This window comes from Telmatherina bonti (genome assembly GCF_933228915.1).
Source record: "Telmatherina bonti genome assembly, chromosome: 23".
Lineage (NCBI taxonomy): Eukaryota > Metazoa > Chordata > Actinopteri > Atheriniformes > Telmatherinidae > Telmatherina > Telmatherina bonti.
The window spans coordinates 25,912,965-25,927,143 of NC_136632.1; the positions used below are offsets into that span (position 1 = coordinate 25,912,965).

The 14,179-nt window shown below is 38.1% G+C and overlaps 1 protein-coding gene across 1 annotated transcript in view; it reads left to right on the top strand.

Annotated features, from left to right (window-relative positions):
* Positions 1-13,145: 13,145 nt before the first annotated feature.
* dyrk2 (dual-specificity tyrosine-(Y)-phosphorylation regulated kinase 2) overlaps positions 13,146-14,179 on the top strand; it is a gene marked incomplete at its 5' end in the record, with an annotated part of 34,616 nt that continues 33,582 nt past the window's right edge. Inside the window, 2 exon segments of the mRNA XM_079263048.1 lie at positions 13,146-13,176; positions 13,179-13,241. Coding sequence (XP_079119174.1) covers positions 13,146-13,176; positions 13,179-13,241 — 94 coding nt within the window.

The following is a 14,179-nucleotide window of genomic DNA, read 5'->3' on the forward strand; positions in this document are numbered from 1 at the left end:
TTGAGTCTGATATCGTATCTAGATACATTTTAACTTCCGTTATAAAGAGATGAAAAAGTGGTTTTCTATGCATTACTTTACTTTTGTGAATGTGGAACTTTGCGAGAAAAAGAATCAGGTTGATAAGAAATATGGCAGGGGAATCTTTCTTCTTAAAATCTGTGATACCAAACAAAACATTTTCAAAATGCAGACGGAAACCTGGTTTGATGTTATTGGAGATCAGAGTAACAATGTCCTTCCAGATGTTCTGTGAGCATATACATTTCCAAAAAAGGTGAGTAGAAGTCTCTGGGTGACGTTTACAAAAGGAACTAGAAACATCAACCTCAGTTTTGAATCTCTGAAAATAGTGCTTGGTTGAATAAAATCTGAAGTTTAAGAAGATTTCATTCCTTTTTATTTTTTTTAAAGATGCTATAGTAATAAACTGACAACCATAACCATGAATAATAGCACTTGGAAAAATTTGCAAATCAATAAAACTGAAACCAAACAGACAGAGCTGCCTCAGAAAGGACACAGAATTAATATTAACACATGCAGAAGCATCACAGACACAAAACACATGCGAGGACCCAAATAGACCAGCACAAAGTGTAGAACACAGAGATGATTAAAAGGATGCAAAACCACCCTTTTAACCGTGCTGTACCCAGGCTGGTTCTGCCAGTAACCAGCCAAGATCTGCCTGGAAACATCAATCATTTCATGCATTTCTTTAAATGTTGCCTTTAATTTGAAATAAAATGTGTTAAAATACCAATATGGAGACAAAATACTGCAGCCTCCCTCATTTCTTGACATGTTGACCAAAATATACAACAATAATTTGTAAATGTAAATACTGTAAATTAAAATTAAAACCACCACAAATCACCAAAGGGAAATAACAGATTTATGAAATGAAGAAATCTGGACAAAAATAAAGAAATAAATATGTGAAACATATTCAAGTAAAAATTAATAATAATAAAAAGCAAAACCTAAAGTTTTTAAGCTGTATTTAATTAATCTGAACCTGCTTAAACAAACTTTCTTTAACCTCTAGAAGTAAAGCGGACATGGATGCCAGTAAAGTCTGCTGGTGATGGGAACTGGTGGAAGAAAGGAGGGTTGGACTGGAGGAGACGTGCTGTGGCTGGACCAGCAGGAGCAGACGGGCCGCCGGCTTTGAGAAGATGTAAACATATGGGACCTACAGTTGTGCTCATATGTCTTCATCCCCTTTCATTAAAGAAAAGGCTGAATTTACAACAGTCACTCAAATAACTGGAGAATTAAAACAGGAACAATAACTAAAAAATTGCAAAAATATAAATTATAAATATCAGACACTGTTTTTTCATTTAATTGAGGTGAAGAAAGAAAAAAACAAACAAACAAATGTGTCCTGGACAAATGAGAGACGTTTCTGTTGAACAGTGGGACAAAATACCTGTCAACAGGTGCAGAAGTCTGACTGAGAGGAACAGAAAACACCTGACTGGAGCGGAAACATTAAAGGATTGTTCAACTAAATATTACTTTATGACTGATGGAATATGTAATAAATTATCTTATTTGTTTGCTTTTTAAATAAAATATTTCTATTGAACCAGAATTAGAAAATAACGTAATTATTTTCATAAAATTTTTATTTATTATTACTTTAGTCAGTTTCAGCTTATTTTACAGGCAGCTGTTTTTTTTCCTTCTTTAATGAATAAATATGAGCACAACTGTAGCTGGGATGTTCAGACTGAACCTGATGTTTCCAGAACGACTTGAACAAGATTCATGCATCGTTTATTGAACCGTTTGTTGTTTGGGATGAGAGTCTCAGAGTCTCCGACTGAGACTTGAGGTTGTTTGTGGAAGCAGAGAGGCGGTGGTCATCTCCTGCACCTGCAATCTCCCCCGATGAGCGTACGAGGGCCGGCTTCGGTCACCGAGGGTCTTCTCCTGGATGAGCGGCACCACAAGCAAAATGGCGGCCTTAGCAGTGGGAGGGGAGATGGAAGGAGAGATGGGAGGAGAGATGGGAGGGGAGATGGGAGGAGAGATGGGAGGAGAGATGGGAGGAGAGATGGGTGGAGAGATGGGAGGAGAGATGGGAGGGGAGATGGGAGGGGAGATGGGAGGAGAGATGGGAGGGGAGATGGGAGGAGAGATGGGAGGAGAGATGGGAGGGGAGATGGGAGGAGAGATGGGAGGAGAGATGGGAGGAGAGATGGGAGGGGAGATGGGAGGAGAGATGGGAGGAGAGATGGGAGGGGAGATGGGAGGAGAGATGGGAGGAGAGATGGGAGGGGAGATGGGAGGAGAGATGGGAGGAGAGATGGGAGGAGAGATGGGAGGGGAGATGGGAGGAGAGATGGGAGGAGAGATGGGAGGAGAGATGGGAGGGGAGATGGGAGGAGAGATGGGAGGGGAGATGGGAGGAGAGATGGGTGGAGAGATGGGAGGGGAGATGGGAGGAGAGATGGGAGGAGAGATGGGTGGAGAGATGGGAGGAGAGATGGGTGGAGAGATGGGAGGGGAGATGGGAGGAGAGATGGGAGGAGAGATGGGTGGAGAGATGGGAGGGGAGATGGGAGGAGAGATGGGTGGAGAGATGGGAGGAGAGATGGGAGGAGAGATGGGTGGAGAGATGGGAGGGGAGATGGGAGGGGAGATGGGAGGAGAGATGGGAGGAGAGATGGGAGGGGAGATGGGAGGAGAGATGGGAGGAGAGATGGGAGGGGAGATGGGAGGAGCTGCTGCAGCGACCGCATGTTTATGCATCTTTTTGGGCCCCTATCAAGTCGTGGGGCCCCTAGACTCTTCCTAACTTCCCCCCATATGGCGCCTCTGCCTCCGTTCCTCAGACAGCTTCCGGATATCGTCGTTCAGGTTGGTGATCTGTTCCTTCATCATTTGCAGGCTTTCATCCGAGCGTTGAGGCAACCTGACCAGGTTTTCCCTGGTTTTGTCTTTTAAGAACCCTTTCACAATAAAAGCATGGTTGAAATCGTACCGTTAGGTTGGAAGAAAGAAGCTGCTGGTAGAACAGTGCATTGTGTAAACTGACCTGTTGCTTTGTGTGGCGTCTTCTCCTTTCAGAGGGGCCCCACGCTGGCCTTTGGGCCCCACAGTGAGCCCGTAGGCCACCACACCTGTTGCACCTGATTTTCACTTCTGGCATCATGTGATGTAATTTTAAACTTCCATTTTAGGATCTATAAAACTGTTTATTCAACATTTGTTTTGGCTTTTATTTAAACATGTTTCTAAAGACAAACGTATGGATGATGATTAAGAGATAATTACTTTCATCTCATTATAACGTCTCATCTTGTCACAACTTTGAAGTTTCTAATGATAACCTGGAATCCCACAATTATGACTTTTTTTTTTAAATCCCATAATAACTTTACCTCATAATAATGGCCATTTAGCTCATAACTTTATATTTTCATCTTCTAATTTGGAATCAATATGTCATAATTGTGACTTTTAACCCATAAAATGTATTTAATCTCATAATGAAGAGTTTCTATCCCATAATAATTATTTATTTCTCAACACTGACTTTTAATCTCACAATTATACATTTCACCACATAATAGTGACTTTTTTTTATTATAACTACTTTAAATCCCAGAATAACATTCCACAGTGTCTGAGGCCCCGTCCCAGTTTTAAGCCTCGTTTTGGGGACCATCAGCAGGAGCTGGCCTTCTGACCTCTGACCTGCAGCGGAGTATAAATCTGGATGAGGTCAGAAATGTATTTACGGTCCTGTCCGTTCAAAGCCTTAAAAACAAATAAAGCCTTAAAATCAGCTCTGAAACCAACAGGAAGGCAGTGCAGAGACAAAGAATCAGGGAGATGTGCTCATGTGTTTCTGTTAAGAAGCGTGCAGCGGCATTCTGGACTAACTGCAGCCGATAAAGGGCTCTGTGATTAATTCCAGATTAAAGTGCGTTGCAGCAGTCCAGACGGGAGGAAATAAAAAAGATTTAACTTCAGCTAAAAGGCAAAGATGATTAAAAAACTACATTTTACAACCGCATGAACTTGTCTATCAGGTTTAGGACCTGAGTCCATCACCACGCCCAGGTTGGTGGGTCTGACTGAGAGACCCGGGTCAGACAAAGAGCTGGGACTGACACTGAGCCCAAACGTTGTCACCTCAATCTGTCACGAAAGCAGTGGAGATGTGGTGTGGACCCAATTGCAGAGATGAGGGAAGCCAGTATGCAGAACTCAGATTTATTCTGGGACAAGATCAGGGCAAAACAAACAAAATGAACCAACAAACACAACTGAAACAGAGGGGTATAAATACACTGGAACAAAACGAGACCCAGGTGAAACCAATGAACAGGAAATCAATGAAGCTAAACAAGAACCAAGAGAACTAAACAGGAAAAAACTACAAAATAAAACAGGAAACCAGAAACTAAGGCACTGAACAAAACCACATCATGACACAATCATGCACCTTTTAAAATGCATGAATTGGTCTTTCTAGTTCCATCATGCAAATAAGTTTCCTTTGTATGAAACAGAAGAAGCATGGAATAACCACTTGATAGCCAGAGGGAACTGACTCCACAGGAACGATACGAACCTGCCCGTCAGATGGGATCTGCCTCCTATTAATGATGATAACAGGAGGAGCTGACAGAGAAAGTACACGTTGAAACACATGTAGAACAGAATGATTCAGTAGTCTCTCTTACCAACAACTGGATCTAAATTATGCTGTGCAAACTCTTAATTATGTAGGTTATTTAACAGAGAAGAAGATAAATAAAACCATTATGCAAGGGGCTGAAAGACAACCTGGTCAAAGAGCGTCCTGGCCGAGCTGCAGTCTGTTTGCCCAGATCTGCAGAACCAGACCTGGACTCACAGGTAGTTCACTTCTCACCTGAAACTGCTTCAACTTTCCACAAGTAACTCCCCATGGGCATTCACATTAATAGTAATAATAAGAACAAGATATAAAGAACAGGATCTCAATAATGTGAATGCCCATGGGGGGTTACTTGTGGAAACTTGAAGCAGTTTAAAGCAGATTAATAAATAAATAAAACCTGCTTGATTCTGCATTCCCGCCTGGCATCTCTGCATGTGGGTCCACACCTCCAGTAACCCTCCAACAGGAACATGGAGTTCTGTTGTGCCGATACTAAAAGCCTCTAACGTTGTATCCGATTAAAGCTCTCTTTTCTACCTCTCCTTCCATAAAAGTGACGATCTGCTTTGTTCACATGCTGGTTCAGTTTCTAGACTTTGTTCCTCAGAGCATCTTGAAAAGGATCATCCTTCATCATTGTCAGATAGTGAGGATGAGGATGAGCACATCTGTGTGGAGGAGACTTGCCTGGTGACAGGCTTTCTGAGAGATGGTCAGGTTGTAAATGTTTTCCCAGAAAATCAGATCCGAACAACAAATTGCCTCAAACGATTGCTAATTCTTTGTCGCGTCGACCTGCATGACGATGCTGGAGCTGCCTCTGAAGGGCCAAAGGTACCAGACATTCAAAGAGAACCCTGAAGCATCTGTCTGAAGTGATTTTAGCTTCATAATCATCTGATTAGAACATTTTAAGGAACACTGTCTTTAGGTTTATAGTTCAAAGATGCATTTACTGCTTTGAAATTAATTTCTGATCCTGGTTCTGCAAGTTCAAATTTCCCTCCTTTTCATACTTGTCATTCAAGAAAAAGGCTTTCGGTTGTGGAGCAGGTAGCCACGTTAATGGTTAATGGTTTATGGAGAAATGTATTGAATGTTGAAGTCTGGGTAATAAAGACAAAGTATTTCTGTCCTTTCTGCATTTTCATGCACTTTAAATACAATAGCGTGCACAAGTTTGAGCTATATTGAAGGCTATCACTGTCCGTGAATGGAGCATCAGGACATGGCTGCCTTCAGAGCTGATCCATCCAACCAGATGTGGAGTGAGGTTTATGCTTCTCCTCATCCAGACATGATATATTTCTGACTAAATGGATAAGTCTTCATTAAAAACGGTTCCCACTGAAAAAAGGTGTTATTAAAGAACTTAAACACCAAAATAAACCTTGGAATACAATAAGCATTGCTAACGGGTGTAAGAAAAAAATTACCTCTACAAGTCGTTTCTACAGTCATAGTCCGGAGAAGCAGAACTACACACTCAATAATAGAGGTACCAGCTTGTACCTAAAAAGGTACGAATGCTTGTCGCTGGGGGTGTACTCTTTAAGAGACATTTCTGTACCCTTCAGTTCTGGTCTATTTTTGTACCTTATCAAGTTCAACCTCACCTTATCAAGTTATGTTTTTTATGTTTTCCACAGCATTAGGCCTGGTCCATTCCACTTAGCAATATTATCTTATCTTTAATCTAGAAATAATCTTCAAAACTCAAAATACTGACCAGCCGAACACTTAGTTTGCAGCATCTGACCTTCATTGTCTGGTGTAGTAAATGACTGTTAAGTAGTACTACTGTCATCACTCAGCTCTGCTCTAGTTTGTAACATTACAGCCATTAACATCACATTTTTCAGTGCTGCAGGTTCCCTTATGGTCAAAATGGTACAAATTTGTACTTTATGTCACTTTGAACCCTTTTTCGTACTCTGAAGGTGTGTTTCTGGTCTCTTAAAGACCAGTATTGTACTTTTGAGAGAACATTTCTTTAAAATGTACCTATAGGTACAGAAATGTCCTTATTTTGTACCTCTATTTTTGAGAGTGTAAGACACAAAACCTACTGAAAAAGAATACGACATGAATTGTTAGAAGAACAGAGAAAACATTAAAGCCACATGGAAAGTTTTACATAGCATACTTAAAAACAGAGTTAAAAAGTCAGATTATCCGAAGTACTTAGTTTAAGATGGAAAAATAATACAATCCTACAGAAACAGCAAATGCATTTAACAATTTTTATGTTGATGTTGGGCCTGTTCTTGCCTGAGAAATCGTTACACTACCAGATAATATGAAAAGAGGCATAAGCAACATTCAAAGCAATGCAGAGTCCTTTTTTATAAGAGGAATAAATGAACATGAAATTAATTTGTAAATACATTTAAAAGCAAAAAGTCTACCGATAGCTTTGATTTGGATATGATGCTGGTAAAAGAAATTATTGATTGTGTTGTTGCACCATTCATATACATTTGCAATCAATCTTTTCTTACAGGCACTTTTTCCAATAAATATGAAAACCGTAAAATTAATTCCAATCTTAAAAAGCGGACATGTAGACAAATTCACAAATTATAGACTGATCTCTGTACTTTCTTCATTTTCTAAAATATTAGAAAAACTGTTTGACAAAAGGATGAATGAATTTATAGATAAGCATAATATAATTAATGATCAGCAGTTTGGTTTTAGGGCAAAGAGGTCGACCTCAGTGGCAATCATGGAACTGGTGGAGGAGACAACAGATGCAACAAGAGAGAATATACCATGGGTGTTTTTGTCGATCAAAGCGAAGCCTTTCATACAATAGATCACAACTTACTTTTATCAAAAACGGAACGATGTGATTTCAGAGGAATCGCTTAAAGTTATCTAAGTAGCCGGCAGCAATACGTACAAATAAACAATCTTAAGTCTGAAAAACAGCTTGATTGAGCCATTGTTGAATTTATGACATGCAGATGGACGGTGTGTCTGCCGGCTGTTCAGGTGACTTAGCGGTATGTAAAGATCTATATCGCCTGCAAAGAGCTGACAGCCGGCACCTGAGCAGTGCAGAGGTTTATCATTTATGAATAGACAAAACAGCAGAGGGCCAAGAATTGAGCCTTGTGGAATACCAATTTTTGTGCTGGACAGTGCAGATATGTCTTAAATAACTGGAGATACGAAGTAAACCAGAGCATTGCCTCCAATGAGAAATGAAAATCATCCATTTTAGTTCAATTCAGCAAAGGTTTAAATCCAGAGAGACCTGCTATAATCTAAGAGGAATTCATGTTTATCATAAAGTACATTTAGAAGAGATACTAAAAGCAGATGTATCCCAGTCAGAGGTGTAAATGTATGGAAGACCCTGGACGATACACCGAAAAGCTCCACATCAGTTAAACTATTCAAAACAATGTTTAAATCTAAAAGAATTGTCAAATATACAGTTTTAGAATTTAACAACATATAATCTATTATTTTCATTTGTTTTGTCTCATTATTTAGGTCATTTGAGTGGAGTTAATGGAAGAAATCTGTGTATGACTACTGAGAATTTACTTTGTAGAAAAATCTTCAAACTGTTCTGTTCTTGCTGAAATAGCTAAAAGCTTGCTGCTTTAAGTTGTAACAAAGTTGTAACAGGGTTTAAAAAGTGTTTCACTTCTGCTAAAAGCCTTTTCAGTCATTGTTTTGTTTGTATTTATGTTTAACTTATGATATTGACTGACTGAAATAAACCTAAACTCAACTCAAGTTGGTAAAATTATATTAGTTCCAGTTTTGCAAACAATTCATTTCAAAACATAAGTTGTACAAATTGGACAGTTTTGGGGTTTTTTTCAGTAGGAAACCAGAATTACAGGCTGCGGTAAAATAAAGGTGTTTTATTTATTTCTCAATGCTAAACACTCTGAAGTTTTTATTGGTTGGAAGGCAGATTGAGCTGTTAATTGTGTTTAATATCTGTATTTGTCCACAGGATGCGTTGGACAGGACAGGGAAGAACAGATGCAGGGAATTTTATAAGAGATCCACCACATCCAGTCTACTGCAGCCAGAAATAATTAATAAGATAACATAAAATGTTCGAAGACAAAAGTTAATTTGAGACTCTCTTATAAAGAGGCAAACACAAAAAGAAGTAGAAGTGAAAAGCAGGCACTGAGTGGGTCATTCACACTTTTTGTTGGTGAACCATCATAACCAGGATATGATGGTTATACAAATAAAATAAAACTTTAAATCATAATAAAAATATCTGTATGATAATAACTATATTAAATATAATAATATATAATATAATGACTATATATTATAATACACACACACACACACACACATATATATATACATAAAAAAATAAAACTAGAAGCCCATCATTTGCCATGAGCTCTTGGTAGGCAGGTAGGTCGCGTTGGACACACAAATGGTCATCTAAATATGTAGCCAGGTAAGGCTTGCTAAAAAAAAAAAAAAAAAAAAAGCCCTCCACTGAAGACAGCCGAGCTTTGACTGTAATAGATGCTACACCTCCTCTCTGATTGGCCAGGAGGAGGTGCTGTTTAGTCACTTTTTGTTGAGCTATAGAAATCGATAGGTACTACAGGCTATAATAAATGACCATCTGAAAGATTATATTAAAATAATATTTATAAAAGAAAGTGGAAAAATATATAAACTAATGATTAAAATGCAATGATCTCATTCATTGAATAGGCACTGTTTGCACACCACTGATCATAGCACATCAGCAGTTGACTCACTCCTTAACTGGAATTTTAATTTGTGAGAGCAATCATTTCCAACCTTGGAGTAGCGGCTACAACCACGTAGACTTGTAGCTGTAACATCTCAATAACGAACAAAAACTATGGGCTGGAGACAAACGTACTTCTCTATCCTGTCGATGCACTGGCATGTTTCAGGAAACCTTCTTTCAGCCGATGAGGAACTAAAGATGTTCAGTGACCCCTGCATGTAACTAACTGATTTGTTTTCCTTTTTATTTTATCACATTTATTTTTTAAAGTTGTATTTATTCATTTTACTTAAATTTAAGATTAATGTTTCTGCCGATGTTATATGACACCTGTTCTGATGACTGTGAATGTGTGCCTTTATGTCAAAGTATTTTCAATTGAGTGCATAAAATGCCCTGTATTTGTGTACAAAATGTTCAATAAAGAAGAAAAAAAACTTGCATGGTTTAGAACTTGACTGTAAGACTCTTATTTTGAAATGCACTGCTGAACCGGAAGCGATCGTAGCATGCCTTTAGCTTGATGCATTCTGTGAATCCGGGTGCATTGTGGTTCGTTATTTCTCCTTCAGACAGTCTTGAATATCTGTTTATAGCTATAAATACATATATAACCGTTGTCACCATTCTTCAGTTGGCAAAATGTAGTCATCCTGAAACCGGTGGCGGCCGGTGTGTGATGATAACTCAGACAGCGGCCGTGATCACTGCCAGGGTGGTCGTGTATAATCAAACTGTGGCCACGACCAGACAGTCAGTGATCGCGATTTGAATGATCCAACTTCAATGTGGCTACCAAAACTTTAAACGTTGAAGCATAAGCATCAATTAGAACGCAGCGAAATGTTTATTAGTTTTCAAGACTAGAGGCTCGTATACAGGCGGCTGAAATGGGTTTCCTCTGCAGGGTGGCCGGGCTCTCCCTTAGAGATAGGGTGAGGAGCTCGGTCATCCGGGAGGGGCTCAGAGTAGAGCTGCTGCTCCTTCGCATCGAGAGGAACCAGTTGAGGTGGCTCGGGCATCTGGTCAGGATGCCTCCTGGACCTCCCTGGTGAGGTGTTCCAGGCACGTCCCTCTGGGAGGAGACCCCGGGGAAGACCCAGGACACGCCGGAGGGATTATATCTCTCGGCTGGCCTGGGAACGCCTCGGGATCCCCCCACAGAGTTGGTAAATGTGGCTGGGGAGAGGGAAGTCTGGGCTTCCCTGCTTAGGCTGCTGCCCCCGCGACCCGACCCCGGATAAGCGGCAGAAGATGGACGGATGGACTGGAGGCTGTCGAAGAAGAATGGTTTCTGACGTCACTTTCCTGCGCCGCTTAGGAATGTGAATTTAAATTTTTTATTTTATTTTTTTCCCCTTTATTCAAACGTGGGCTTCGTACATAACTAATTCAAAGACATTTTGATATTAAAAAAAATCTAGCTCAATAGACATCCAAAAAAAAGGGCTCAGGTTTTAAAATAATGCATAAATTGAATCAATTGACATCATAAGGCCAAAAAACTGTGTAGAAAAAATTAAATAAAATACATAAAATCAAATGAACAAAGAACAACGAGGTCTAATAAAATAAGCGATTATAAATGTACACAGCATGTTTTGAATCAATACATTTCACAGCTTTTTTTTTAAAAAAAGATACAATAACTCATTCCTAAACGTAACATTGGTTTCACATTTAAAAAGCAGCATTTGTGTATAAAATGTTTAGCTAACAAAATTAAATTATACAAGAATTCAGTTTTGTCCTCTAATACAAGTCCAAAATGAAATGATTTAAAATTTAAAGAATATAACTCTCATTTTTTAAAATAATATTCTGAAAAGAACTCCAAAAATTTCTTTACAAAAACACATTTTTAAAAAGAAACATGTGCATCAGGGTTTCATCTTCCGTTTCACAGAAAAAGCAACTGTTCTTGTTTATATTGAATCTTTGTCTCAAAAGTTCATTACAAGGATAGATGTCATTAATACACTTAAATTGAATTTTTGATTTTAAATTGAATTTTGCTGTTCGTGCAGAGCAAAAAAGCTCATTCCTTTTCTTTTTAGTTGTGTCACAAAATGAGCAGTCTTGAAGAAAAAAATAAAAATATGGTTTAGATGGTTTATTTATCATTTTATATAGGAGTCTAAAAATGCAGGCATGTTCTTAACATGAAAAACATTTCTGGTATTGCATTTTCATTTGAATAATGATTCAGAATCGCTTCGACAGAAGATGATCTGAGAGGTAAAATAGTCATTTAAAAGGTTTTCCAGTTTTTGGTGGTTTTTTTTTTTTTTTTAATTGGAATTTCAATTGGGTTTAAATAGAGGAGAAAAAATACATTATACAACTTGGTATTGTGATAGAAAATAAAACAATGCTGTTTCTAATTAACAATATTATGATTTTTGCCAAATTTTACATCCATAAATGCCAGTTCACAAATCCTCCCCAACATGGAATGCCTTGAAACATGAACTCAATCGATTTTACAAAGGCTTAAAATTGATTAAAAATAAAATAAAAAGATTTTTTTTTTAAAAAAAGAATAAAATAATAATATAAAATATAATATATATAATATAAAATATGTAACACAAAATATAGTTAATATATAAAACATATAAATATAAAATAACAATATAAAATAAAAAAAATAAATAAAAAAATGCCCAAGCAACCAAACTTTATTCTCTTATTGATAAATATGATCTAAATTAAGTCCCTACCACTTACAAATTATCATTTTATTATTTATCTTCCTTTTAACTTTTTGATCATTCACACATTAAACTTTTTTTGTTCCTTTTTTTAACAAGACTTGTTAACTTGTTATCTAGATCTTCTCTCAGCTATGTTCACACAGAATTTCAGAAAAGGTTCAGTTGTGAATGGACTTGTTTGTTTCCACATCAGTTATTTTCATTGGTTCTGAAGAAAATATCTCAAAAGACAAGTAAGAAGATTTACAAAGATTTGATATCATATTTTATTGAATGTGAATTAGTTATTTACTTTGTGTTCTTTATTTGTACAGTTGTGTTCGTATTCACCCCCTTTCATTAAAGAAAAGCTGAATTTACAACAGTCACTCAAATAACTGGAGACTTAAAAAAGGAATAATAACTAAAAATGTGCAAAAATATAGTTTAGTCATCTAAGACACTGTTTTTTCATTGAATTGAGTTGAAGAAAGAAAAAACAAACAAACAAATGTGTCCTGGACAAATGAGAGACGTTTCTGTTGAACAGTGGGACAAAATACCTGTCAACAGGTGCAGAAGTCTGACTGAGAGGAACAGAAAACACCTGACTGGAGCGGAAACATTAAAGGATTGTTCAACTAAATATTACTTTATGACTGATGGAATATGTAATAAATTATCTTATTTGTTTGATTTTTAAAAAATATTTCCATTGAACCAGAATTAGAAAATAATGGAATGATTTTCATAAAAAAAAACAACAAAAAAAAACAAAAAAACATATATATATATATATATATTATTATTATTATTATTGTAGTAAATTTCAGCTTATTTTATAGGCAGCTGTTTTTTTCCTTCTTTAATGAAATGGTATGAATAAATATGAGCACAACTGTATACATGTATTGTCACAATAAAATCTAATTTTTAAAAAAAAAAAAAAAAAAATTTTTTTAAAAAAGAGAGAGAGAGAGAGAAATGGGAGGAGAAGGAGGAGGAAGAGGAGGAGCTGAAGATGGAGGAAGAGGAGGTGTTGTGCTCGTCTACGACCAGAGGAGAGGAGCGGCCGCCATGTTAACCAAGAAGCCCGGAGCCTCGGTCCTCCCTACGGGTGAGCACAGCTTCTATAACCGGCTTAGGGGCGTCTAAACACGGCCGATGCGGCGGAGACACACCGCCCCAGCTGGGTGCGCAGGGAGTGGGTCAGAACCGGGGGAAACACCGCTAGGAAGGCTGGAGGCTCTGCCAGCTTACCTGGCAGCAGCACACTGAGTCTTTCTGCTCATTAAATGAGCTGTAATCTCATAAAGGGAGACATATAAGACGCAGTTTCTGTGTTTCTGCTCATTAAATGAAATATAATCTCAGAAAGAGGAGACGCAGCACTCTGCTCGTCCAAACTAAACCGATAGAAAAGCAGCTAAACGGGAAGCAGCTCCGGACGTCTTCCTCGCTGTCTCTCAGGTTTATTTTTAGCCTTCAGATGAGAAGTGACAGCAGCAGAAGCAGCTTTCCTGGTGTGTTTACTGCCTGTTTATGTCTGATTATGTCGGCTTGTGAGCAGACTTCCAGCGGTCCTCGGACTGTTGCGTCTAAAACGGTCCTCGGTGTGTTTCCTGGCTGTAGGTGTTGCGTTGGGTTTGGTTCCCCGTGGCATTCTGTGTGTGTTTCGGTTGCCTGGTGAACGTTGGCCTCCGGGTTTGTTGGTAGTCAGGAAAACCACTTGGTTTCTGTTCAGGTTAAGGTCAGTTTCCTTTGTTTTGGCCCATAAAATGTCTTGATCCTTCTTTTTCTCTCAAATTAACCAACTTAATGGTGTTATGAAGGGTTACAGCTGGGTTTATAATCATACAAAAGTGGCTGTGTTAGTCTAAAACATCTGAAGAAACCATCCAAACAAAATGTACCGGTTTTTATTTCAGGCAGAGTTTTGTGTTTTCACCTTCTCCTCTATATATAGTGTTTAATCTTTCACATAATTTGATTTAGACTATTTTATTCATTAGAAACAGTTGACTCTTAACATGTAAAACTCAAATAAGTTGGGGG